The 25,743-nt window shown below is 37.7% G+C and overlaps 1 protein-coding gene across 1 annotated transcript; it reads left to right on the forward strand.

Annotated features, from left to right (window-relative positions):
* The first annotated feature begins 20,002 nt into the window (after nt 1-20,002).
* LOC104240808 (uncharacterized) lies at nt 20,003-21,916 on the forward strand. The gene is made up of 4 exons (XM_070172877.1): nt 20,003-20,311; nt 20,374-20,759; nt 21,053-21,270; nt 21,375-21,916. The coding sequence occupies exons 1-4, from the start codon at nt 20,003-20,005 to the stop codon at nt 21,914-21,916; spliced, it is 1,455 nt and encodes a 484-aa protein (XP_070028978.1).
* The last annotated feature ends 3,827 nt before the right edge of the window (nt 21,917-25,743 follow it).

Genomic DNA, 25,743 nt, shown 5'->3' on the forward strand with positions numbered 1-25,743 from the left:
GATGGTGGGATTGTCTGGAGTACTTGAGGCCGGGTTTTGATTGTGATTTGAGCACAGAGGTGTTGATTGTGTGAGCACATGCTTTTGGATTTATATGTCCGGCAGTGTCCCTATTTGTAGAATTTATGGCTAGATGGCTATGTGACGAGTATGATGTGACTGCGAGATGTGTTCATATGGTTGAATTTGATGAGAAGGGTCTGCTTGGAGTGTAGAAAGAACAATTTGGTGCTTGATTTCCATCTTGATTTAATGTATAGTCCCGAGTTATGTGTGTGTTGAAGGGTCTTTTCATGTTGATTAGTTGAGAAATGAAGTAGATTTTATGTCATGATATGAGTTAAGACTCAGGAAGATTAAGTGATTGCATAATGTTTATGACTGTGGAAGGGTATATAGAGAGGTCGCTTTGAGGTAGAGCAGGTGGGCTATCTCCTGTGGGGTATCTAGAGGTTTGTGTGATCCCTATGATTGTTTGTTGGGAGTTCTCTTTTACTAGTGAAATATGTGTTGCAATTTGAGTTTGGATCACTTATGAGAGTGGGCTTGACTATTACGAGGATGAATACGAGATTTGAAAATGATTTGAGGTATTATATCATTTCTGTTGCATGAACTTATGGAGGATTTAGTTGAATCTCACTGCGATATTATAGCTGTAATAAAGTATGGGCATTGGGAGTTATGGTGTGTTTTGATCTATGGCATTGAGCCAAGTGGGGGAGTCCGTTATTGATAAGTTGATTTCACGGTTATGTGTTGTATTGGTTTCGGTTTGAGGTATACTTGTGAATGAGTAATGTTCTACAGAGGGTGAGATCGAAGATGACTTGAGTAAAGAAAATTATGGGTAAACTTTATGAGTATATGGGAATCACGGAACGATTTGAGTTGTTATTGGTGAAGGATGTAATGTGTATGGAGCAGGAATTTATTTGGTTGCACTAAGGTGGAGTTACTTCCTTGGGTGTTGGAGTGCTAATGGGGCGATCATTTGGTCTGTTTGGTTAGTCTAAGTGAGATTTGAGTAGAGTGGAAGACTTTTGAGAATGTTTCAAATGAATTCAAGATTTGAGCATGGCAATTGGGAATCTTCAGGATGTGTATTTGGCTAGAAACTTAGATTCATATTGGAGGATGTCAGGACTTGTGGCGTTTCTATATCATTATATGGATTCTACATATCAATATTAGGAAGGCGAAGGTAATGGCTTTAGATTTGTAGAAGGCCTCTTCAGAGTGGGTATCTCGGTTGTGGTACTTTTGCGGTGATTAAAGAGCATTTAGCGGCTTATGAGGCTTAGGGCGGTGTGGTTTATGCTAGGGTCTCGTGTGGTGAGCCTTCGTTGAGAATTATGGTATTGTGGCAAGGAGAAGTATCAATTTGAAGTTAATTCAGAAGGAACTAAGATAAATAGGACAGCTTGGTAGTAGGTTGGATCGGCATGGTAATGGATGCAATTGGCTCTTTTGGTCCTTATGAGGTAGTAAGTTTCTATAGGTGTTTTGTGGAGGTACTCTTTGGTTTTATGGCCTGCGTGGCCTGGTTGAGTTAGAGAGATTCAGTTCTGATGGTATGGTTATGTGCAAATGGGTTTCGGAAAGTTCTCGATGGTTTCTACCATGGTTTGAGATATATATTTTCTACTGGCGTGAGGAGCATGTGATGTATAGTGATTTTCTCCGGATGAAATCAAATGGAAAGTTCTTAGCTAATTGAGTAAGTAGTTGCTTGTGACTCGGAGTGGATTACGAAGTTCTCATATTTTTGGTATGATGGCATAGTGTATGTGGTATGTTGTGTAGGATTGATATTTGCATATGTAAGATCACTGTTCAATTTTTAAGGGGAGGTCATGAGTCTTTAGGCAACATGGACAGTTTCAAATGACTAGGTAAATAACATTACTATTTGGTATGGCTTGATGAGAGTATGCATTTCTGAAGCGGGATGTGTTTTGATTTATGGATACTTCATTAGTATTATGGCACTCTCCTAGTTGATCGACTGCTGGTGTTAAAAATTTTCTTTGTGGCATAGAAAAATTATAGAAGTATTCCTCGCGGGATGATCGTGTATGAGAGATGTGTTAGACATTCAGGTGGTAGAGTTGGGATTAGATATGGTGATTCATGAGTTCTATGGATTTGGAGACTGGAGCTCTCAGGAGCAGATTATTGCATGGTTGTGGACTGTGAAGTGTGGCCGAAGCTATCCAGGTGATAGTATATGTTATGATTTAGTCATTGTGGACTTTCGAAGGATTATTTATCTATTTGTGGGTGACCAAAGTTTATTTAGGGGTCCATTGGTAGGCCCAATTAGGATGTGTATTCTACACCGAGTCGAATTGGTTAGCTCCATATTGCTATTGCTGAGGGATGTGCCATTTGGTTGTTGTTGAGCTTATTCGTATTCTGAAATGATCTATGAGCTGCTCTTCTATGTCACGAGGAGTTGTGATTTATTGGTTATATGCACATATGGTGCTGTTCTATTTGAGCTTTATAGCAGAATTTGAGCGAGATGAGTATTTGGGTATTGCATGATTGATTGCGCATTGGCTATGTTCTTTCCTGATGGTATTGTATTATTTGCTCTCTGTGGTTATGGTAATGCACTTTGGGTTCTTGATGTCGAATTTTGCATGGTTATTGATTTTGAGTTGGGTGGCTCGAGGTACATAATATGGACCAGCGTTTGAATAGGTCACACATTGTAGCGGAGTTATATTGATACATGATATTTTGTGTTAGATTCGTGTGATTTGGTTATACGGTGTGTTATAGGTTCTTAAAATTGCTTTGTGGCGGTACCTATTGAGCTTCCGAGATAGTTCCCTCGTCTGAGTCATTTTCCATGATTGAGTACATTTGAAATGTTTCTTATTGGTGTACGGATTGCATGAGTTGCGGCTTTAGACTGTATTAATGTGTCATGTCACTAGAGTGATTATGTTAAATGGAATGAGGTCATCGTACCTAGAATGGGTGCTATCAGATCAGATTGCGGTATATTTGGAAGGATATTGATGCTGATCGGCTTAAAAATTTGCTATAGTTCCGATCAAAGGAGAGGGATTTCCACAACTTATTGGTCAGACGTATGGTTATGAGTTTATGCGTGTTTCTTTCATCGTTGACAGTAAATGAAGGTGTTAGAACGAGGCTTTATTTGATAAGAGATTTATTACCGGTATTGGGTTGTTTTGAGCAGCTACTAAGATTAAAAGTTATTGCTATAAGTGTTTGAGTTATAATGTATATCATGTTATTTCATATTGGGTTACGGATATTGCTATGAGTGTTTGAGCATTTGTACTTCGCTCGGTAGTTTGGGGGTACGAGTAGCTCCGTATGATGTATAAGGACTTATGTGCAAAATTTAGGTTCATTCCGAGTTGATTTGGTATGTTTCGGCGTGAGTTTTTGGAAGTCGAAAGTTCAAAAGTTGATTAAGTTTGATTTGAGGTGCATTTCATTGTTTCGATATTGTTATGTGTGTTTTGAGGCCTCGAGAAGGTACGTGTTATGATATGAAACTTTTTGTTATATTTAGACATAGTCCCGAGGAGCTCAGGTGAGTTTCGGATAGGTTTGGGTTGTGTTGCGCTCGTTTTTCTTATGTTTCGACGTCATTTCTTCAAGCATAAATGGTACCACATTGAACAAATGAGCTCCGATTTTTGTTTTTATTGAATCATTAGATCCGTATCGTAATTACGGAGTCATAGCAAAAAGAATCGTCAAATTTGGACATCGTATGAGCATTTTATGGTCATTTTACTAAGAATTAGGTTGCCAGATTTTTCAAATTAATTACGAAATTGCCAATGCTGCGTATTTAAAAATCTGCACTATTTCAAAATATTGAAACCAACATATCTCCTTCAATATAATGTCAAATGGAGTGATTCAAGATTCTATCTTGATCAGAATTTCACAAGAAATCTATTAGATATATCAAAAGTGAGTTTCGAGATCTTTTAGCACAAGAAACGAGGTAGAACAGTGTTAAAACGAGGGTTTTGTGCATTTAACATATTTTGAGTTGGGGAGCTTGGAATTGGGCAATTGTTTAGGCGAGTTTCAGCATATGAATTGGGTTAAGTATTCTCTACTCGGTTTTGGTTATATTTCATGAATCTATCTTTGATTTTAGCTATTGGTTGATGAATTTTAAAGAAGAAATTGGGGATTTTGGCCTAAAGTTTCATAATATGAATTTTGAGTTTTGAACACAGATTAGGAGTCGGATTTAAGTGAAACTAGTATGATTGAACTCGTAATTGAATGTGTTGATGGATTTTATGTGTTTTGTCGGGTTCTGAGGTGCGGGCCCGGGTTGAGTTTTTTGGCCGATTTTGGGGTTTTGATTAAAGATTCGACCTTTTTCGATTGAAATTGGTTCCTTTAGCATTGCTTGATGTATTTGAGTTGTTTTTGATTAGTTTTGAGTTGTTAGGAGGTCGGAACGCGCATGATGGGATTCTTGGAGCATCGCTTGGCTTGCTCGGTGTCGGAATCGGCTTGTTTAAGATAAGAAATTCTTCTAAACTTAGTGCTGAGGGTATAAAACGCCATATTGCTTGATGTATTTGAATTGTGACTCTGTTGTTTCGAGTGCACTGAATAGTGGCCCTATTTTATTGATATATGTGTTTTCACCATGTGATAAAATAAATGAGTTGTACATCATGCTAGATATCACTTTTAGGTCTTATGCTGATATTGTTAAGACCCATAGTGGTCGTTTCTTGCTGTCATCTCATTGAATTTATTGATATTTCATATGGGATCGGGTTGTATGTCGCAGCATGTTTTATTGATTATTGCGTAAGGCCCGGGGCCTGATTGATGTATGCCATGATTGGCTTATTATACTGTTTGGGCCGTAGGATCCCCTCCGGAGTCTGCATACCCACAGTGGGCGTGGTTGATTATTTGAGGGATGGATCTTCCCTGGATATGGATCTTGTCCAAAGCATTTATACACCTGGAGATGGATCTTCTCTATGGGGCCGGATTGGCCTTCCTCGGTATTTCGTGACTGATGGTCAGTGATGTATATATATTCTGGGATGGATCTTCCTTGTAAATCCTCAAAAAATTTTGTTAAGTAATTTAAGATTTCGTGGTGCCAAGGTAGGCTAATTATTTTATTTTGTGTGCAAATGAGTATTCATGATATAATGGATATCAATTGGATATGTTAATAAGCGTATAAGTCATATTATAAGTGATTTGGGGTCTAAGGAGAGGCCTAAGTCTAAGCCAAGTTTGAAAATTTCATAATAGACTAAAGTTATAAATGAGTACGCACAAGACTTCACTTTGGACAAGCATATCTACATTTATATAAGGTATTGTGTGATTTACAACCTATCAAATTAAAGTTCTTCGAGTCTAGTTTCCAATGCATAAAACCGTTCGTCATTTGGAGGTGTATACAAAAAATTATGACCATTTTACCGGACCAGTGTCAGATGCGCGTCCGCGGGAAAATTGAGAATTCTGCCTCCCGAGCGCGGCCCGAGCACGGTACGAGCGCGGCCCGAGCACGGTACGAGCGCGGCCCGAGCACGATACGAGCGCGGCCACCGCATCCAGGGCGCGTTTTGACCGCGGTCGCGCGCCTAGAAGCCCTATAAATACCCCAAGACCGAGTATGGAGAGTCTCTAAGTCATTGTTATGAGCTAGGGCTTGCTCTATCAAGGGGAATCCGTCCCATACTTCCCTCCTATGATCCAAGGTAATGTTTTTGGAGTATTTTGAGTTGATTACTACTCATAAACACTTATATTAACAAGGATGATCTTGAAAATCCATAGATTCCCATTCAAATCACTAAATTGATCAAGAACACTACAAGTGGGGATTCTCAAGATTCTTACTACAAGAGGTATGTCTATCATCTCTAATTACTCTATAGTGATTATTTATGTATGATATATACGTTAGAACTCATGGGATGGTGATTGGAAGTCATAGGTGCCTAACCTAGGTTGTGTTGGTATTGTAGAATTGTGAGATGGCTTATTGAGGTATGATTCTTGGGTGTAATAGTATTATGTATACATGCATGTACAAATTAAGTTTATGGGAAGATTGTTGAACATAAATAAGTAAAGATTGGGTTGAGGAATGAAGAAAATCTTGTAAAAATGATTTGAAATCAAGATGCTCAACTAGTATTTGATAAAATGCTCAAATGAGCTGAAACCATGAATATATTCTTAATTTGTGTTCAATTTTGTTATGTCTCAAAGTAGATTGGGATTGCTAGAATTTTCGAAACGTCATAGTAACTTAAGGAAAGCTTAAACAAGGTATGTATGGCTAAAAACCCCTCCTTTTAGAAATTGAGCATCCATGGTGCCCGTGCAAATGTTGTAAGCCCGGAATTCGATTGATGTGGTACTCTTATGTTAAATAAATTGATATTGTGAAAATGTATGTGGAAGGTGTTTCTCCATGTGTTTAGAGTGTTATTCTTTGTAAATTGAGGATGTGTGAAAAAACATGAGCTATGTGCTAAATGCCTAAATGTCAAGTCAAGGTTACATTATGATTAATATGCTGAACTAGATGAATTCCTCTCTATGTTTATAACTTAAATTGCTTTTTATGTGCCTATGATCCTAAATGGCAAGGTAAATTTTGAAAATGGGAATAATGCGAAATGTGAGTTATGGAATGTGGTAATTGTGGCCCCAAGTGCCGAAAAACTAATTCATGTGAATCCAAAGATTGAAGTGAGATGATTAACGGAAAAAGGGTAACGTCTTGGTATGACGGCTTAGCCGATCGGCCGTGATCGGATGCCATGTTATATACACATGGTGGTATAATTGAAACTGAAAAGTGAGAATGAAATAAGTGTAACGTCTTGGTAAGACGGCTTAACCGATTAGGCCGTGATCGGACTCTACTCAAGAAAGCGGTGGTAATGTGGATGATGATGCAACGATAAGGAATGCCCCAACCAAAAATTTCATAAATTAAGTGAAAAATATGTGAATCTCTTATATTGTTGATGTCATGCTTATTTGAAGCTTTGTTGTCCTTATGATTTCTTTTACCCTTGTATGGTTGTTCTTTCTAACTAGATGGTGTTTAGTTATACATACTAGTATTATTCCATGGTACTAACGTCCTTTTTGGCGGGGGCACTACATTTTTAAATGAATGTAAGTGGCTCCATAGCGGATAGTGCCGATCGCGCGTAGTGGAGCTTCCTCCTCTCAAGTCTTGGTGAGCCCCTTTCTCCTTCAAGGGGTTATGTCGTACATCTTTTGTTATAGATATCTACTTTGAGGTATAGCCGGGGCCTTATTGCCGACATTGTCATTATTATCTTTTGTATCCTAGAGGCTCCGTAGACGTTTGTATGAGTAAGGTAAGGGTGTTGGATGGGTCAATAAACTATGTTGTAACTTTGTACTCTAGGTCTTCTAAACTTAAACCGTATAAAATCTTGAAACATAACCATGATTTTTGGTTTGTGACATGAAAATGGACTAATATTGTGAATGTTCGATTTTGCTATTGTCTAAATAAAAGAAATCATGGTTCTTTTAACCGTAGTGAGTTGGGTAGAAATGTATGAATAAGGCTTGCTCAGTTGGGGTTTACTCGATTGAGCGTCGGTCGCGTCTCCCGAGGTTGGGGCACGACATTCCCTGGGCCATATAGGCCATATACAGTACCGAGCGGTTGAGTATGATGAGTGGAAAGTGTGATATAGTGAGGTTGAGTACTCTGAGAGTGTGAGTACATGATTCATCTCTGAGATACATGGCATTGGCATAGAAATACTTTTTCCTCATGTTGTACAGTATCACGTCGTTTATGACATTTTACACACACTGATATGTGTCATAGAGAGGTATCTCACACTTGATATCTGGAAAAAAAATAAAACATCTTAATCATTGTGAAAAGGAGTTTTGGAAAAGAAAATACAGTTTTTAAAATTAACTCATATTTCACGACGTTTTCGGTAAAGAATGTTTTTATTGATATTCTTGAAAGGCGTGAATATTTTGAGAAAACTATGAAAAAGCTGAAAACTTTATCTCTGATTTACTTCCTTATTTATATGCTTTACATTATTATGAACTATTATTTGATGTTGGTGTTGGACCCGACCTATGTTCCAGCTCGTCATTGCTTTCAACCTGAGGCTAGGTTTATTACTTTTTTAGTACATGGGGTCGGTTATACTCATACTACACTTCCTGCACATTGCGTGTAGATCTCGGATGTTGATGTTGCTACGATTGATGGTTGATGGATTTGAAAGCGTACTTGTGTTCCTGCTATGGCTGCCTCTTGTTCACGGTAGCCTTAGATACAAAATTCTGTTTATGTACTTTTCAAATAGAAGATGTATTTTCTTCATAACAGCTTTGTAAACACTTTTCTTAGAAGCTCATGATCTGTACTACCAGTCCTTGGGAAATGCAGAAGATTTAGATAATTCTATTGTTTAAATATTTTATTAAGTTAAATAGAATTGGATAATTGTTAATTGGCTTACCTAGCGAGTTGGGTTAGGTGTCATCACAATTGGTTGATTTTGGGTCGTGACAATGAATGACATGGCAATTTTTTTTATTTGTATCTTGTCCTATATATTTTGAAGCCATTATGTTGTTATTTATTTTATGTATGTGATTAATGTTTATATAGTTTGTTAGTCACCAAAGTAATCAAACTAGAATATTTAAAATATATACATTGTGACGACCCGGCCAGTCGTCTTAAGAATTTATGCCCCGATCCCCCATTAACTGCTTTTCCCGAGTTTATTTCTGCTATTTTGATTTGCCGGGATGTTCGGTTTTGAGTTTCGGAGAGTTTTGGGACACTTATTCCCTAAATGGGAGCTTAAGTGTTGGAAAGTTGACAACAATCGGAACAGTGTGAAGACGGCCTCAGAATGGAAATCTGATGGTTCCGTTAGCTCCGTTGGGTGATTTCGGGCTTAGGGGCGTGTTCGAAATGTGTTTTGGAAGTCCGTAGCTAATTTAGGCTTGAAATGCCAAAAGTTGAATTTTTGAAGTTTCCGGTTCAATAGTGAGATTTTGATCCGAGGGTCGGAATGGAATTCCGGAAGTTAGAGTAGCTCTGTAGTGTTGAATGTGATGTCTGTGCAAAATTCAGATCATTTGGACGAGGTTTGATAGATTTTTTGATCGAAAGCGTAGTTTTAGAGTTCTACACCGTTTAACCTTATATTTTATTTAACCTCAGTAAGGCCCTAACCTTCCTCGTCACTACCCGACCGAGGTTAGGCTTGGCACTTACTGAGTACCGCTGTGGTGTACTCATGCCCTTTCTGCGCATGTTTTTCATGTGCAGATCCAGGTACCTTGACTCAGACTTACCATCCTTGAGGCGGGGCGACCCTTCAGAGACTTTGAGGTATATCTGCCGCGTCCGCTGACCGAGGAGTCTCTCTCTATTCTATCTTGTAGTTGCATCCCTTCTGTATTTACTTATTTAGACTATTCTGGAGTTAGAGCATTGTGTATTATCCTTAGCTTGTGATTCATAGGTTTCCGGGTCTTGGAGATATGTATTGGTTTCTGAGAGTTAAATATTGTGTATGTCGAGCGGCATCTTTAAACACTGTCTTATTACTCTAATTCTGTTTTAAATTATTTTACTTCCGCATATTGGTTTATCTTCCGCAATTTAGGCTTACCTAGTCGTAGGAACTAGGTGTTGTCACGATGGTTCACGGAGGGCGAACCGGGGTCATGACATACATACATGATAATTATATTTTAGGCAGAATACATAACTAGACCCTTAAACTTGGCCTTTTTTGTCACTTGGACACTTAAACATAGAGTTGTTCCTATCAGGCCCTTCAACTAAACCACATTTGTGCCAATTAGACACTTTGTAGACCATCTAAGAAAAACTATTATAAAAAGTAAACGTGTGTTTTACAGTTGCCTCTAACACCTTAAAATATTCCACCTTATCGAATTAACCCCCAAAATAAATTGAAACTCATTTTCAGAAAATGAAAAACCTGACCATCAGCTCTGGTGACTTAGTGCCCTAAAAAGCTCACTGAAAATTTCCTCCGTTCAACTTCATCTCATTTCTTCTTGTTTCGATTTTACTGAAATATCACGATATTCTCTCTATTCCTCGTCTAAGTTGGTGTAGCTTACAAGTGTCGTGTAAAGAGAACAAGCATGCCAAATGAGAATACAAGCATGCCAAGTGAGAATAGTCAAATCCACGTACACTAAACTTTCTTTTAAATATCAAAATTAAGAAGAAAAATGATGGGTTCACGGGAGGAAGAAGAGAAATAGAATGTAGGGTAAAAGTTAGCTTTAATTGGAATAATATATTAGAATATAATAATAATCAACAACCTTTTTCTCATGTTCACGCGCCCTTCCTCATGCACTCAATCATGTCACTACAAAGTACCTAATTGGCACAGATGTGGTTTAGTTGAAGGGCCTAATAGGAACAACTCTATGTTTATGTGTCCAAGTGACAAAAAAGGCCAAGTTTAAGGGCCCAGTTATATATTCTGCCTATATTTTATGCATATACTAATGTTCATATAGTTTGTTAGTCATAAAAGCGATCAAACTAAATTGTTTAAAGTATTTACATGCATAAAATCTTATGATATTTATTTTATGTGTGCATTTTTGTTCAAATAGTTTGTTAGCCGCCAAAGTGGCCAAACTAGTATGTTTAAGAAATTACGCATGCATAAAATTATAATTTATCCATAAAATTAATGAATTGCCAATAATTAAAAATTAGTGGATAAATTATTTTCACTATTGCTAGAACTTAAGGATTTATCCAAAGGTGAATCAATTATTCTATGAATAGTGAATATGATGAGGTAAAATTAATATTCTTTAGTCAAATATATATTGTTTGTCCAAAGATGGCATATATATATATTTGGTTAAAAATATTTAATTACCTATTAAAGACAAAATGGCATTTAAATTATGATAGTATGTCGTAGTATTTACCCAAAGGAGAATTGCGTTATGCTTTAACTGTTTTGTTGAGTTTATATTGATTTGTGAGCATGTATTATCTATTTTGCAACTATTCTTCTTCATTCGCATGCTTCGTCTGTTACTGTGTTCAACGGATTGAACTTCTCTGCATGGCGTGAACAAATCCAGTTCCACTTAGGTGTGATGGATCTTGACTTGGCTCTACTGAATGATAAGCCTACTACCATTACTGATTCGAGCAGTGCAGATGAGAAGTCTTTCCATAAAGCATGGGAATGCTCTAACAGCTAAGCCTTTTGTTTATGGAAATGAATATTGCCAATAACATTAAGAGTACTATTCCATAAACAGAAAGTGCCAGGGAATACCTGTAGTTTGTGGAAGAACGTTTTAATTATGCGGATAAGTCTTTCGCTGGTAGACTAATGGCTGAACTCACGACCATGAAGTTTGATGGGTCGCGTAGTATGCAAAACCATATCATCGAGATGACTAACATTGGAGCAAGACTTCAGACATTGGAGCTAAAAGTGGATGATTCCTTCTTGGTTTAGTTTATTCTGAACTCGTTGCCTCCTAAGTATGGAACTTTTCAAATTAACTATAACACTATTAAGGATAAGTGGAATGTTAGTGAATTGTCCAGTATACTTACTTAGGAGGAGTCAAGACATAAGATATAAGGGAGTCATTCAATTAACCTCATGGGTCAAAAAGCTGGTAAAGGACTTAAAGTGAAGGCCAAGAAGTTCAAGAAGAAGAAAGCACCTGCTAAAGCTCCACATGATGCTAACAAGGAACATAAGGTAGATACGTGTCATTTTTGTAACAAGGAAGGACACTATCATAAATATTTCCTGAAACGTAAAGTTTTGTTTGAAAAGAAAGGGATTCCTTAGGATCCAAACTATAAATCCAAATAAGGATTTTTTGTTCATGGGAAATCATATAAAGGCTCCAATAGAAGGCATAGAGACTTATCGTTTGATCATGGAGACTGGACGTCACCTTGATCTATTACAGACTTTTTATGTACCTTTAGTTTCTAGGAATTTGATTTCTCTTTCAAGACTTAATGTTTCTAGATTTGATTTAAGGTTTGGAAATGGATGTTTCAATTTATATAAGAATGCTATTTTTTATGGTTCTGGTTTTCTTAGTGATGGTTTATATAAATTAAAACTCGATATTGGTTTTTCTGAATCCCTTCTTATTGTTCAACATCGTGTTGGAATTAAACGTAGTTCACTAGATGAAAGTTCTGCTTACTTGTGGCATAGACGTTTGGGTCATATATCCAAAGAAATGTTAGAAAGATTAGTAAAGAATGAGATTTTTCCGAATCTGAATTTTACTGATCTTACTATATGTTTGGATTGCATTAAGGGAAAGCAAACCAAGCATAGTAAGAAAGGTGCCACAAGAAGCACCCAACTTCTTGAAATTATACACACCGATATTTGTGGACCCTTTGATGTTTCATCTTTTGGTGGAGAAAAATATTTTATCACTTTTATCGATGACTTTTCATGTTATGGATACATCTATTTGCTGAAAGAAAAATCTCAAGCAACAGATGCTCTTAAAGTGTTTGTTAATGAGGTTGAAAGGCAATAAAAAGGTGAAAATCATTAGGTCAGATAGAGGTGGTGAATATTATGGAAAATATAATGAATCAGGACAATGTCCAGGTCCATTTGCAAATTTTCTTGAGGAACGTGGCATATGTGCACAATATACTATGCCAGGAACACCTCAACAAAAAGGTGTTGCAGAAAGGCGTAATTGAACACTTATGGATATGGTTAGGAGCATGATGAGTAATTCCTTATTACCCAAATCATTATGGATGTATGCTCTTAAAATTGTTGTATATTTATTATACAGGGTTCCTAGTAAGGCAGTTTCAAAGACCCCTTTTGAATTGTGGACAGGAAGGAAACCTAGTTTAAGGAACCTGCATGTTTGGGTTTGCCCAGCGGAAGCTAGAGTTTATAATCCACAAGAAAAGAAATTAGATTCTCGAACAGTAAGTGGTTACTTTATTGGTTACCCAGAGAAATCTAAAGGGTATGTGTTTTACTGTCCAAACAATAGTTCGAGAATTATTGAAACCGGTAATGGAAGATTCATTGAGAATGGTGAAGTTAGTGGGAGTGTTGAAAAGAAAAGTGTAGAAATAAAATAGGTGAGGGTCAATATTCTATTACCCACAAATGTGCCTACTTCCACACAAATACCAAATATTGCTCCAGTTGTTGAAGAACACTTTGACAACATCAAGCAATATTTGGATGAAATACTTCATGAAGAAACTAACTCACAAATATTTAACACAAATGAACCACAAGAAATGTCATTAAGAAAATCTCAAAGAGTTAGAAAATCGGCTATTTCGGATGATTACATGGTTTATTTGCAAGAGTCAGATTTTGACAATTGTCTTAATAAGGATCCGGTTTCATTTTCACAAGCCATAGAAAGTAATGAGTTTGACAAATGAATTGATGCCATGAAAGAAGAGTGAAAATCCATGGAATACAATAAAGTCTGGGATCTCGTTAAATTGCTAGAAAGTTCTAAAAGAATCGGGTGTAGATGGGTCTTTAAGACCAAACGTAATTCAAATGGCAATATTGAACTATATAAAGCCAGACTTGTTTGCCAAGGGTTATAGTCAGAAAGGAGGCATTGATTATAAAGAGACTTTTTCACTAGTCTCAAAGAAAGACTCGTTAAGAATTATTATGGCTTTGGTGGCTCATTATCATTTAGAGTTATACCAAATGGATGTGAAAATTGCCCTTCTTAATGGAGATCTCATGGAGGAAGTTTATATAAACTAACCAGAGGGTTTCGAAACTAAAGGAAAAGGTCAAATGGTGTGCAAACAGAAGAACTCAATATATGGAATTAAACAAGCCTCACGACAATGGTATGTAAAGTTTAATACTACCATAACATCTTTTAGATTTACGGAAAATAACGTTGATTGGTGTATATAACAAAAGATCAATGGGAGCAAGTTTATATTTTAAGTCCTATATGAAGACGATATTCTACTTGTTGTTAATGATTTAGGCATATTGCGTGAAACTAAAGATTTTCTCTCTAAGAATTTGAAATGAAAGATATGGGTGAGGCATCCTATGTGATAGGAAAAGAAATATTCCGTGATAGATCACAAGGATTATTGGGATTGTCTAAGAAAGGCTATATCGAAAGAGTTATAGAGAGATTTAACATGAACAATTATTCCGCAGGAATTGTTTCAATTCAAAAAGGGGACAAATTTAATCTCATGCAATGCCCTAAGAATGATATAGAACGAAAAAAAATAGAATCAATTCCTTACTCTTTTATTGTTGGTAGTCTGATGTATGCTCAGACTTGCACAAGACCGGATATTAATGTTACGGTAGGAATGCTGGGAAGATATCAGAGTAACACAGGAATTGATCACTGGAAAGCTGCAAAGAAAGTTTTGAGGCACCTGAAAGGAGCGAAGGATTACATGCTCATGTATAGGAGATCCAACCATTTGGAAGTTGTTGAATAATCAGATTAAGATTTCACTGGATGTATTCACACTAGAAAGTCTACGTTTGGTTATTTATTCCAATTAGCTGAAGGAGCAACATCATGGAAGAGTTCCAAATAGTTTGTCATTGCTACATCCACGATGGAAGCATATTTTGAAGCCATTATTCATGAATTATGGCTACGTGACTTTATTTCAGGACTTGGGGTTGTCAACACCATTACCAAGCCGCTGAAAATTTAGATAATTCTGTATTAGTATTCTTCTCCAAGAACGATAAGTACTCCAAAGGTTCCAAACATATGGAATTAAAGTACTTTATAGTCAAGGAGGAAGTTCAAAAACAAAGAGTGTCACTTGCATATTAGAACTAATCTCATGATTGCATATCCCTTAACGAAAAATTTAGAGCTGAAGATATTTAAAGAACATGTACATAAAATGGGTCTTGGATGTATTTATGATTGATGTATTTATGATGTTTTGACACTCCTAGCTCATTTATGTGTTTCTGATATACATTTGTGATTTCATGTTTCTCATAATGGTATACACATTATTGTTTTGAGATATTACAGGATAAATCTCAATGAGACATTATTGTGGACCATAATATTTTGTAGCTTATGGACCTAGTACGATGAGTTACTAATGTGTAGTATATGGAAGGGAGTATGTAGACAAATTATATATAACCGCCATAACTCACATTTAGTAGTTTATTGTATTATGGTATTTATGATGGACATTATAGAAGAGATTTGTTAATGCGCGATTAATGTTTATATTATTAAATATTAATATTATGTGATTATATGGCCAAACGGGAGAATGTAAGTTTTCTTACGTGTGTGGCCCAATAAGTTTAAGGCTCATAATTAATATTTAATTAATGAGTAAATCTCATCTGTCCGATCGGTTACTTGATGGACGTACCAGATTAAGTGAGAACCTCTATAAATTCGTCTTCTCCCCACTCATTAGGGTTACCGTATTTTTTTCTGTTCTCTCTTCCATCACTAAAGTCGGCGTTAGAGTAAAGCTAGGGCAAGGGGCGAGAAATCAATTTCAATTAACGCTTTCGCTTCACGATAATGGCTTCCGTTTCTGCAATATTTTTCTGTAACAATTTTCTATAAGATTATCATATTCAAGATCCTAGTATAAATTAGTGTTTATGCTTACATATGATTCCTATTCTAAGCCCATTGTATTTTAAGTCGATTAGTTATATTGATCAATCAAGTCAAGCGAGTTATAATCTTTCTAATTAGTCGCAGAATCGTAAATAAATTCTTACATAATCTGAAATTCAAAAACCATTTACTCCATATATAAACTCAATCAACTCAATATGCTTCAATTAGCAAAAAATGTTAAAGCTAGGTATGTGAATCATTGATATTTGTCTGCTCTATATTCAAGTCTATTTTCACTCATCATTTCGACAATTCTTCACACTAAGACTAACTTTATGTTTACTGCCAACCTACTGTAATCCTCATTAATTCTTTATAGGATTAGGACATCTGGCCGGCTATATTTTGTCATACATGCATAGGATCACTGTTATTTTGTTACGTCACTGCAAAACATTTTTGTGCTGATCTTATTTTCAAGTCTTTCTCGCTAAAGTGACCTATTAAGCACAGAAAATGAACCAACCACCTAGGAATGAAGATAAAAGGATACATTACTCATGAAAAATCCGTCGGTAATTGGATTTAATTGTAAATAATAGCAACAGAAAGAAAAAAAAAAAGGCTAGATGTTTGATCCATTCCATACCTCTACTAAAATTATTAAGAAGTTTCACTAAGCTCTTGTGTTATCTTTTGTCCAACCGAACCTTTAAACTTCTTTTTGACAAGCGGCCCTGTTCCAATGCACTCAATTTGCATCCAAACAGCAATCAAGGTGTTATATATAGGGATGAAAAAATTGTTTATATTTAACCTGCTCATTATTGGTATGAGTAAAACAAATTCTGACAAAAAATGAATCGATTAACATAAAGTTGAACCATTGTACAAATGCTAGTCAACCACAAATTAGTATTAGCAGGTCTAGTTGAGGCAACTTCATTTTTGAAGAAAAATAGCGCATCTTGATCTCATATCAAGACTAATTATAGTTTTAAAGGAAAAAAAATATGAAAAAGCAGAAGGTTTCCCATAAAGATTTAACTTGTACTGATCGGTAGTGAAATGAAACTCTTAAAACTATAGTCTCAATATAATATGATCACAAAGCTTAGGTAAAAAAAGTTGCCAAGATGAAGAAGAAACTGGCCACTGTAATTGCTTTAAGATCTTGTCGGGTAAGATGAAAATGCTGTGTTCATATTGGCCCAACCAAGAACTAGCCCACTAGGCCCAATTTTTTGTGTTGGGGAAGAGAGGTCGTCCAGTACGTCCATTTTAAGTTGTTTTGAATTTGGCAAGAAAACTTACTTCAAATAATAAGATATATTTGTTCTTTGTGGCCTTATGTGAAAGTAGAATTTCGTTTCTCATATTGGATTCCAAAACAAGTTAGTTTATTGATCACACCTAACTCTAGTCCTAAAACGTATAAGCGGTATTTGCAAATATAAACCAGTCTTATAGTTCATAGTCGAATCTCACAGAGAATTAAGGCTTAGCTACAACTATTTGATATTTCTAAGAAACACAAGCTCAAATAATTTCCTGATTATAAAGATATGATTTATATTTTAAACTTATTAACTAACAAATATTAGAAAACAGTAAATGTATAAACTAATGAGGATGGTGTTGGAGATAATATTAAGGACGCCTACGGTTATGATTTCTCCAATTGTCGATATCCATTCCACAACATCTCCTATAATTTCGCCTAATTCTCTACAGATCGCGAGCACTTCAGCTATCGCATGTAATACTCTCTTGAGCAACTACAATAACTTACTAGACATATTCTATTGAACTATGTTAGTTCACACTATCTTACCGCTCACTATGACCATATTAAGGCTTTGTTATTGCCAAACCCACCTTTAAACTAGCCATATTAATTCCTCATATACGTTAAGAGCAACAGCCACTTAAATATGTACAATTTCCAAAGAAATATAAAATAGGCACAATTAATTGTTGGACATTCAATTAACAGAAATAAGCACGTAGTTAGACAAGTAGATAAATTCAAAGGCTCAATTATATTAAAACATAACAAGAATTTATCGTATAAAAGTTCAATCAAAACTCTAGACGAAAAAATTAGCTACTCACAAAAGTACGTGAAAACACAATACTAAAATTCATAACCAACAATAAAAAATAGAAAGAATAAAGGGAAAACCTGTGGTTGAATCTTCCTCCTTGCTCCACTTGTGTAAACACCCCGTAAAATTCGGCTTAGGTATGAATGAGTTAAAGGAGTAATAAGGATATATTTTGAACATGTGAAGTCCCATCGGGATGATTATGGGTGAAAATAGTTGTTTCAAAATCAAGATGGAAAGTGAGGTGCATAAGATTTGACAAAATCGACTAAGTTTGCAGAATGGCTGTCTTCCATCAGGGTTTAGTAAAACTGTATAATTGGGAAACACTCAAAGTACGAAAGTTGTAGGTCATTGAAATAGCTTTCCAATGAAATATTGTGGAGCCCAAACGGGGCTCTGTGTAAAACGTTATGCCCGTTTTACAGAATGGTGTGCAACCACTGCAGTCCTGCCGCGTTTTTACCGCGACCGCGGTGGTGAGGCAGTGTCCCAGCGATTTACCGCGGTTGGGACCGCGGTCACGCCAACTGGGACACGGTGACCAACTTGGAAAGTCATTTTTTAGCCCTATTTCATCCTCCACAGCCCCAAAACATAAAAACATGCTCTAGAAAGTAAAGCTCTCAAAAACCTAACTCCTTAAGGGTCCCTCCACCACCCAAGATAAGTTCTAATGGTGATTCTAACTTAATTTCAATTTTCCAACATCTTATTAACATGTTAAACCCTCCATATCATTAGATATTCGATTGGGACATCATTGTTGAGAGAAGGAAGCCTAGAACTCGAATTCAAAGGGTTCAAACCTCAAAAAGGTAATGTCTTCACCCTCTAATTGATTCTAGCATTGGTTTAATGATTATAAATCCTAGTTCATGAGATATGAGTTGTTGGGTTTGATAGAAAAGCATGAACGATTATAGGGTTGGGGTGTTGATAGTTGATTATTGGTTAATAGTGTTATTTACCTTATGGGTGATGAAGAATAATGTTGATTATAATTGTTTGAGACTTTAGAATTTAACTAGGAACAAGAGAATGAGTTGTGGGGGTGTAGAGACACCATTAATAAGGACTATAATGCTTTATTCTCACCAAGTATTTGATATGATGCTTAAGTGACCAAAACATAAGCATCATAGCTAATATGGAATCCCTTTGACATGTATTGATGTAGATTAAAATTGAGAGGGTTGACAAACGTTGTATTACGCTCAAGGGCAAGAAGTTAAGGTATGTAAGGCTAACTCTTTACGTTTGGGAATGTCTATGATTCTGCCTACGTCCCATTCATTATGACCATTACCAGTTTCCTCAGAATGTAACTATGCCTTAGTTCCCTGAATAGTAGTAGAACTTCTATTCTCTAGATGGCATAGTTCCATAATCATTCGATATTATATGAGTTTCAGTAATGACAAATCAACTTATTATGAGTACACATCTTAGTCTAATCCTATTCACTATTTCAGTATCATGTAACCTAGTATGGCTCATTATTTCAGTATCATGTACTGCAGTATGATTCTAAGTTCCTAATTTTTATATTCTTGAAAGTTGAACACCTCTATTTGGGCTTGAGGCCGCAGCTTATGCTTTATGCATCTTTGGCCCTAAGACCGTAGTTATGTATACGTATACTTGGGCCCGAGGCTGTACTTGTGCACATATATAATCGAGTCATTTTCAGTATTCTTTAGAGGCTTCGTAGACTATAACCCAGTCAGTCAGGTATTAGCAGGCTTTTATGTGTTGGCCTTGTCGGCTACTTGTTTATACTTGCAGACCTTTTCAGTATTTTCCGCATCTATGATATTTCGGTCAGACTCTTTAATAGATTATCATGCCATACATTTACCTCTAGCGTACAGTTATACCACATGTTGATCCAGCCATACAGTTGGTTCGCTCGGTCACATGCAGTCAGGCACCGAGTGTCGTGTTACGCCCAGGCCATGGTTCAGGGCGTGACAAAGCTTGGTATCAGAGCCTGGTTCAAGATTCCTAGGGAGTCTATGAAGTCGTGTCCAGTGGGATCTCTTTTATGTGTGTGTGTGCTTCACACATGTAAAAAATTGACCACCAAGACATCTAGGATTGTTCCATTTCTTTTATACTCTAGATCGTGCAGTTAGAGCTATGCTTTCAGGAATATTTTTAACTCATGCGAATTGCATATTTCAAAAAAAATGCCTGCAAAAAGAAAGTACACCAGGAGGGCCTCAGCTACTAGCCAGGGGACCACAACTAATGCTGCTCAGGAGGAGGACACTCCGGCGCAGGAGGTTGCACCAGGATCAGTGCCCAGTGCTTCAGACATGGATGTTAGGGGAGCTATCCAGTTGCTCACCCAGATTGTTGCTACTCAGGCTCAAAGGGAGGGAACAAGTGATGTTCATGAGATGAGTAGCTCCAGTTCTAGGGAATTCCTCAACATGAAACCTCTTGTCTTCACAGGGTCCAAAAAGGATAAGGATCCGCAAAACTTTATTGATGAGGTTCAGAAGATATTTCGAGTGATGCATGCTACAGACACTGAGGCAATAGTGCAGCGTACCAGCTGAAGGATGTTGCCAACACATTGTATGAAATATGGGAAGAGTCCCGAGAAGAGGATGCGGATCCTTCGACTAAGAAGGAGTTTGCAGATGCGTTCCTTGAGCACTTTCTGCCCATTAAAGTCTTGGAAGCTAAGGCTTTGGAGTTTGAGAGACTCAGACAAAATGATATGAGTGTGAATGAGTACTACCTCAAGTTTGTCTCTCTGGCCAAGTATGCTCCGGAAATGGTACGTGATATGAGGGCCAGGGTTAGGCGGTTTGTGTTGGGGCTTTCAGATGATTTGATTGCTGTTGCTAATATAGCTGCTCAGAATAATGACATGACCATCACTAAGATGGTTGACTTTGTTCAAGGGAACGAAGACAGGTTGAAGGAAGAAGAGCGGTTACGGAGAGAGAATTAGAGGGAATTCAGCAAGAGAGCTAAGTCTACAGGGGAATTTCAATCATGGGGGATCTCAAGCAGGAGGCAATCGCCAGTTTTTCAAGAAATTAAAATCAGGACCTGCTCTATCTTCAGCTAGTGCACCGGTTCAGAGGTTAAAGTTTAACAAGAAAAACCAGAATTTCAGAACAACATGCTAGTGTGGGCTACAGAGTCCCTGGTTACCCTATTTGCAACACGTGTGGTAAGAGGCACCCAGGATTGTGTCATTTGGGCACAAATAGTTGCTTTAGGTGCAGTCAGCAGGGCCACTTCTTGAGGGATTGTCCATCGACAAAGCAGAACAATGGAGGTAACGTAGCTCAGTCCACTAATTCAGCAGCCCATCATAACTCTCAGGTCGAACAAGGGCGCGGTGCAGCAAAGTCTAATAATGTAGGCAGTGGTCGAAACAGCTTGTATGCACTGGCAGACCGTCAGGATACAGAGGCTCGTGGAGATGTTGTCACAGGTATGCTAACAATATTCACTTTTGATGTCTATGCTCTTATAGATTCGGGATCCACCCTATCTTATGTAACCCCATATATTGCTAAGAATTTGGGATAAAACCAGAAAAGTTGTGTGAACCCTTTGAAGTGTTCACTCCAGTTGGAGAATCAGTTATAGCAAGGTGTATCTATATGGGATGTCCAGTCAAAGTGCATCATCGTCTTACTGTAGCAGACTTAGTAGAATTGGAGATGTTAGACTTCGATGTGATCATGGGCATGGATTGGTTGGAGTCATGTTATGCCATAGTGGGTTGTAGAACCAAAATAGTAAGTTTTGAATTTCCCGGTGAACCAGTCTTAGAATGGAAGGGTGATGCAGTAACACCTAGGGGTAGGTTTATTTCCTATCTTAAAGCCAGAAGGATGATCTCCAAGGGATATATCTATCACTTGGTTCGAGTTAAGGATACAGATGCTGAGATCCCCACTCTCCAATCGGTACCAATTGTAAATGAGTTTCCAGAAGTGTTTCCCGAAGATCTCCCTGGAGTCCCTCCCGATAGAGAGATTAACTTTGGAATTGATCTACTTCCAGGCACTAAGCCGATATCTATTCCACCTTATAGAATGGCTCCAATAGACTTGAAAGAATTAAAAGTCTAGTTGAAAGATCTTCTAGATAAGGGATTTATAAGGCCAAGTGTCTCACCTTGGGGCGCACCGGTCTTGTTTGTCCGAAAGAAGGATGGGTCTTTGCGTCTGTGCATTGACTATCGTCAGTTGAATAAAGTCACCATCAAGAACAAGTACCCTCTTCCCATAATAGATGATTTATTTGATCAACTTCAGGGTGCCCAGTGTTATTCCAAGATTTACCTCAGATCGGGATACCATCAGTTGAAGGTCAAGGAGGTTGATATTCCAAAAATATCTTTTAGGACTCGATATGGGCATTTCGAGTTTTTGGTAATGTCATTTGGTTTAACGAATGCACCAGCAACTTTCATGGACCTTATGAATAGGGTCTTCAAGCCTTATCTTGATTTGTTTGTTATCGTGTTTATTGATGACATCTTGATTTATTCCAGTAGCGAGACTGACCATGCAGAACATCTCAGAATTGTGTTGCATACACTGCAGGATCACAAGCTATATGCAAAATTTTCTAAGTGTGAATTCTGGTTGAGATCAGTAGCATTTTTGGGCTATGTCATCTCAGGGGAAGGCGTGAAGGTGGACTTTCAGAAAATAGAGGTAGTGAAGAATTGGCCTAGACCCACCTCTGTATCCGATATAAGAAGTTTCTTGGGTCTAGCAAGATATTATAGGCATTTCGTAGAGGTATTTTCTTCTATCTCGTCCCTTTTGACTAGATTAACTCGGAAGAAAGTCAAGTTTCAATGGTCAGACGCGTGCGAGAAAAGTTTTGAGGAGTTAAAGAAGAGGTTGACTTCAGCTCCAGTCCTGACACTACCGGAAGGAACCGAAGGGTTCGTTGTTTATTGTGATGCTTCAGGGGTTGGTCTTGGGTGTGTATTACTGTAGCATGGTAAAGTCATAGCCTACGTGTCGAGGCAACTCAAGGCTCACGAGAAGAATTATCCGACTCATGATCTTGAATTAGCAGCTGTGGTGTTTGCGCTTAAGATCTGGCGCCATTATTTGTATGGGGTATATGTTGACATTTTTATAGATCACAAGAGTCTCCAGTACATATTCAAGCAAAGAAAATTAAATCTACGTCAGAGAAGGTGGCTCGAATTACTTAAAGATTATGATGTTGATATCCTCTATCATACGGGGAAGGCAAATGTTGTAGCTGATGCTCTCAGTAGGCGTTCTATGGGAAGGTTAGCTCACGTTAAGGCAGACAAGCGACCTATGATGAAGGAAGTCCACCGCTTATCAAATCTAGGAGTTCAACTTTTGGACTCCGAAGATAGTGGCGTTGTTCTCCAGAACAGGGCTGAATCCTCCTTAGTAGCCGAAGTAAAAGAAAAATAGTTTAGTGATCCCTACTTATTGCAGCTGAAGTTAGGAATTCACAAACACAAGACTATGGCTTTTGAACAAGGGGGAGATGATGGTATTTTGAGATACAGAGGCAGACTATGCATTCTAGACGTAGATGAGCTCAGAGAGTGGATTATGTTAGAAGCCCACAATTCTAGGTATTCTATTCACCCAGGTTCCACAAAGATGTATCATGATCTTACGGAGGTTTATTGGTGGAACGATATGAAAAAAAATATAGCAGACTTCGTGGCTAAGTGTCCAAATTGTCAGCAGGTGAAAGTCGAACACCAGAGACCTGGCGGTTTAACTTAGAATATAGAAATTCCCATTTGGAAATGGGAGATGATAAACATGGACTTTATAACAGGTCTACCTCGCTCGTTTCGGAAGCATGATTCGATTTGGGTGATTGTAGACCGACTTACCAAGTCAGCTTACTTCTTTCCAGTGAAGACTACAGACTCGACCAAGGATTATGCCAAGTTGTATATCAAAGAAATTTGTCCGATTGCATGGGACTCCTTTGTCCATTATCTCAGATTGTAGTGCTAAGTTCACAACAAACTTTTGCAAATCCTTTCAGAAGGGATTGGGCACAAGGGTGAACCTCAGCACCACCTTTCATCCTCAGACAGATGGCCAGGCGGAACGCACCATTCAGATTCTTAAGGATATGTTGAGGGCATGTGTTATTGATTTTAAAGGTAATTGGGATGATCATCTACATCTCATTGAGTTTTCTTATAATAACAGCTATCACTCTAGTAGCAAGATGGCACCGTACGAATCTCTGTATGGGCGAAGGTATAGATCACCAATTGGTTGGTTCGAAGTCGGAGAAGTGGAGTTGTTAGGACCCAATTTGGTCTATCAGGCTATGGAGAAAGTCAACTTGATACAAAGGCATCTGAAGACGGCTCAAAGTCGCCAAAAGTCCTATTCGGACGTGCGACATAGAGACTTAGAGTTCCAACTTAATGATTGGGTGTTTCTGAAAGTATTGCCCATGAAAGGCGTTATGAGATTTGGGAAGAAGGGGAAAATTAGTCCCGCTATATTGGTCCATTTAGAATCCTGCGAAGGATCAGGCAGGTGGCTTATGAGTTAGAATTGCCACAAGAACTAGTTGTTGTACACCCAGTGTTTCATGTGTCCATGTTGAAGAAATTCATGGGAGACCCGTCACTTGTGGTTCCTACAGAGGTTATAGGGGTTAAAGACAGCCCTGTCTTACGATGAAATTCCATTGGCTATTCTTGATCGTCAAATCCGCAAGCTCAGAACTAAGGAAATTGCTTCAGTAAAAGTGCTTTGGAGGAATCAAAAGGTTGAAGAGGCTACATGGGAAGCCAAGGAGGACATGAAGTCTAGATATCCCCATCTCTTTGAAGAGCAAGAGGAAAATGTGGAAGGTAAGTAACCTTTCCATTCAGGTCTTATATTATATTCTCCATGTCCTTCAGTATTTACTCAGCTTAGTATTTAGTGATCACGTGCTCGTTCAGTTTGATATACATGTATTCATGATATTAATATCTCTATCACACCCGTTTAATGTCCATAGATAGTCGTAGTTGCAGCCAGGACCATCATTCGAGGACGAATGATTCCAAGGGGGAGATAATGTAACACCCCGTAAAATTTGGCTAAGGTATGAATGAGTTAAAAGAGTAGTAAGGATATATTTTGAACATGTGAAGTCCCAACGGGATGATTATGGGTGAAAATAGTTGTTTCAAAATCAAGATGGAAAGTGAGGTGCATAAGATTTGACAAAATCGACTAATTTTGCAGAATGGCTTTCTTCCATCAGGGATTAGTAAATTGTGTAAGAAATTGGAAAATACTCAAAGCATGAATGTTGTAGCCCTTTGAAATAGCTTTCCAATGATATATTGTGGATCCCAAATGGAGCTCTGTGTAAAAGTTTGTGCCCATTTTACAGAATGGTGTGCAACCACCACAGTCCTGCCGCGTTTTTACCGCGACCGCGGTGGTGAGGCAATGTCCCAGCGATTTACCACGGTCAGGACCGAGGTCATGCCAACTAGGTAGTGGTGGCCAACTTGGGAAGTCATCGTTTTAGCCCTATTTCGTCCCCCACAGCCCCAAAACATAAAATCATGCTCTAGAAAGTAAAGCTCTCAAAAACCTAACTCCTTAAGGGTCCCTCCACCACCCAAGGTAAGTTCTAATGGTGATTCTAACTTAATTTCAATTTTCCAACATTTTATTAACATGGGTAAACCCTCCATATCATTAGATATTTGATTGAGACATCATTGTTGAGAGAAGGAAGCCTAGAACTCAAATTCAAAGGGTTCGAACCTCAAAAAGGTAATGTCTTCACCCTCTAATTGATTCTAGCATTGGTTTAATGATTATAAATCCTAGTTCATGAGATATGAGTTGTTGGGTTTTATAGAAAAGCATGAACGATTATAGGGTTGGGGTGTTGATTGTTGATTATTGGT

Source organism: Nicotiana sylvestris, chromosome 4 (genome assembly GCF_000393655.2).
Source record: "Nicotiana sylvestris chromosome 4, ASM39365v2, whole genome shotgun sequence".
Taxonomy (NCBI): Eukaryota; Viridiplantae; Streptophyta; class Magnoliopsida; order Solanales; family Solanaceae; genus Nicotiana; species Nicotiana sylvestris.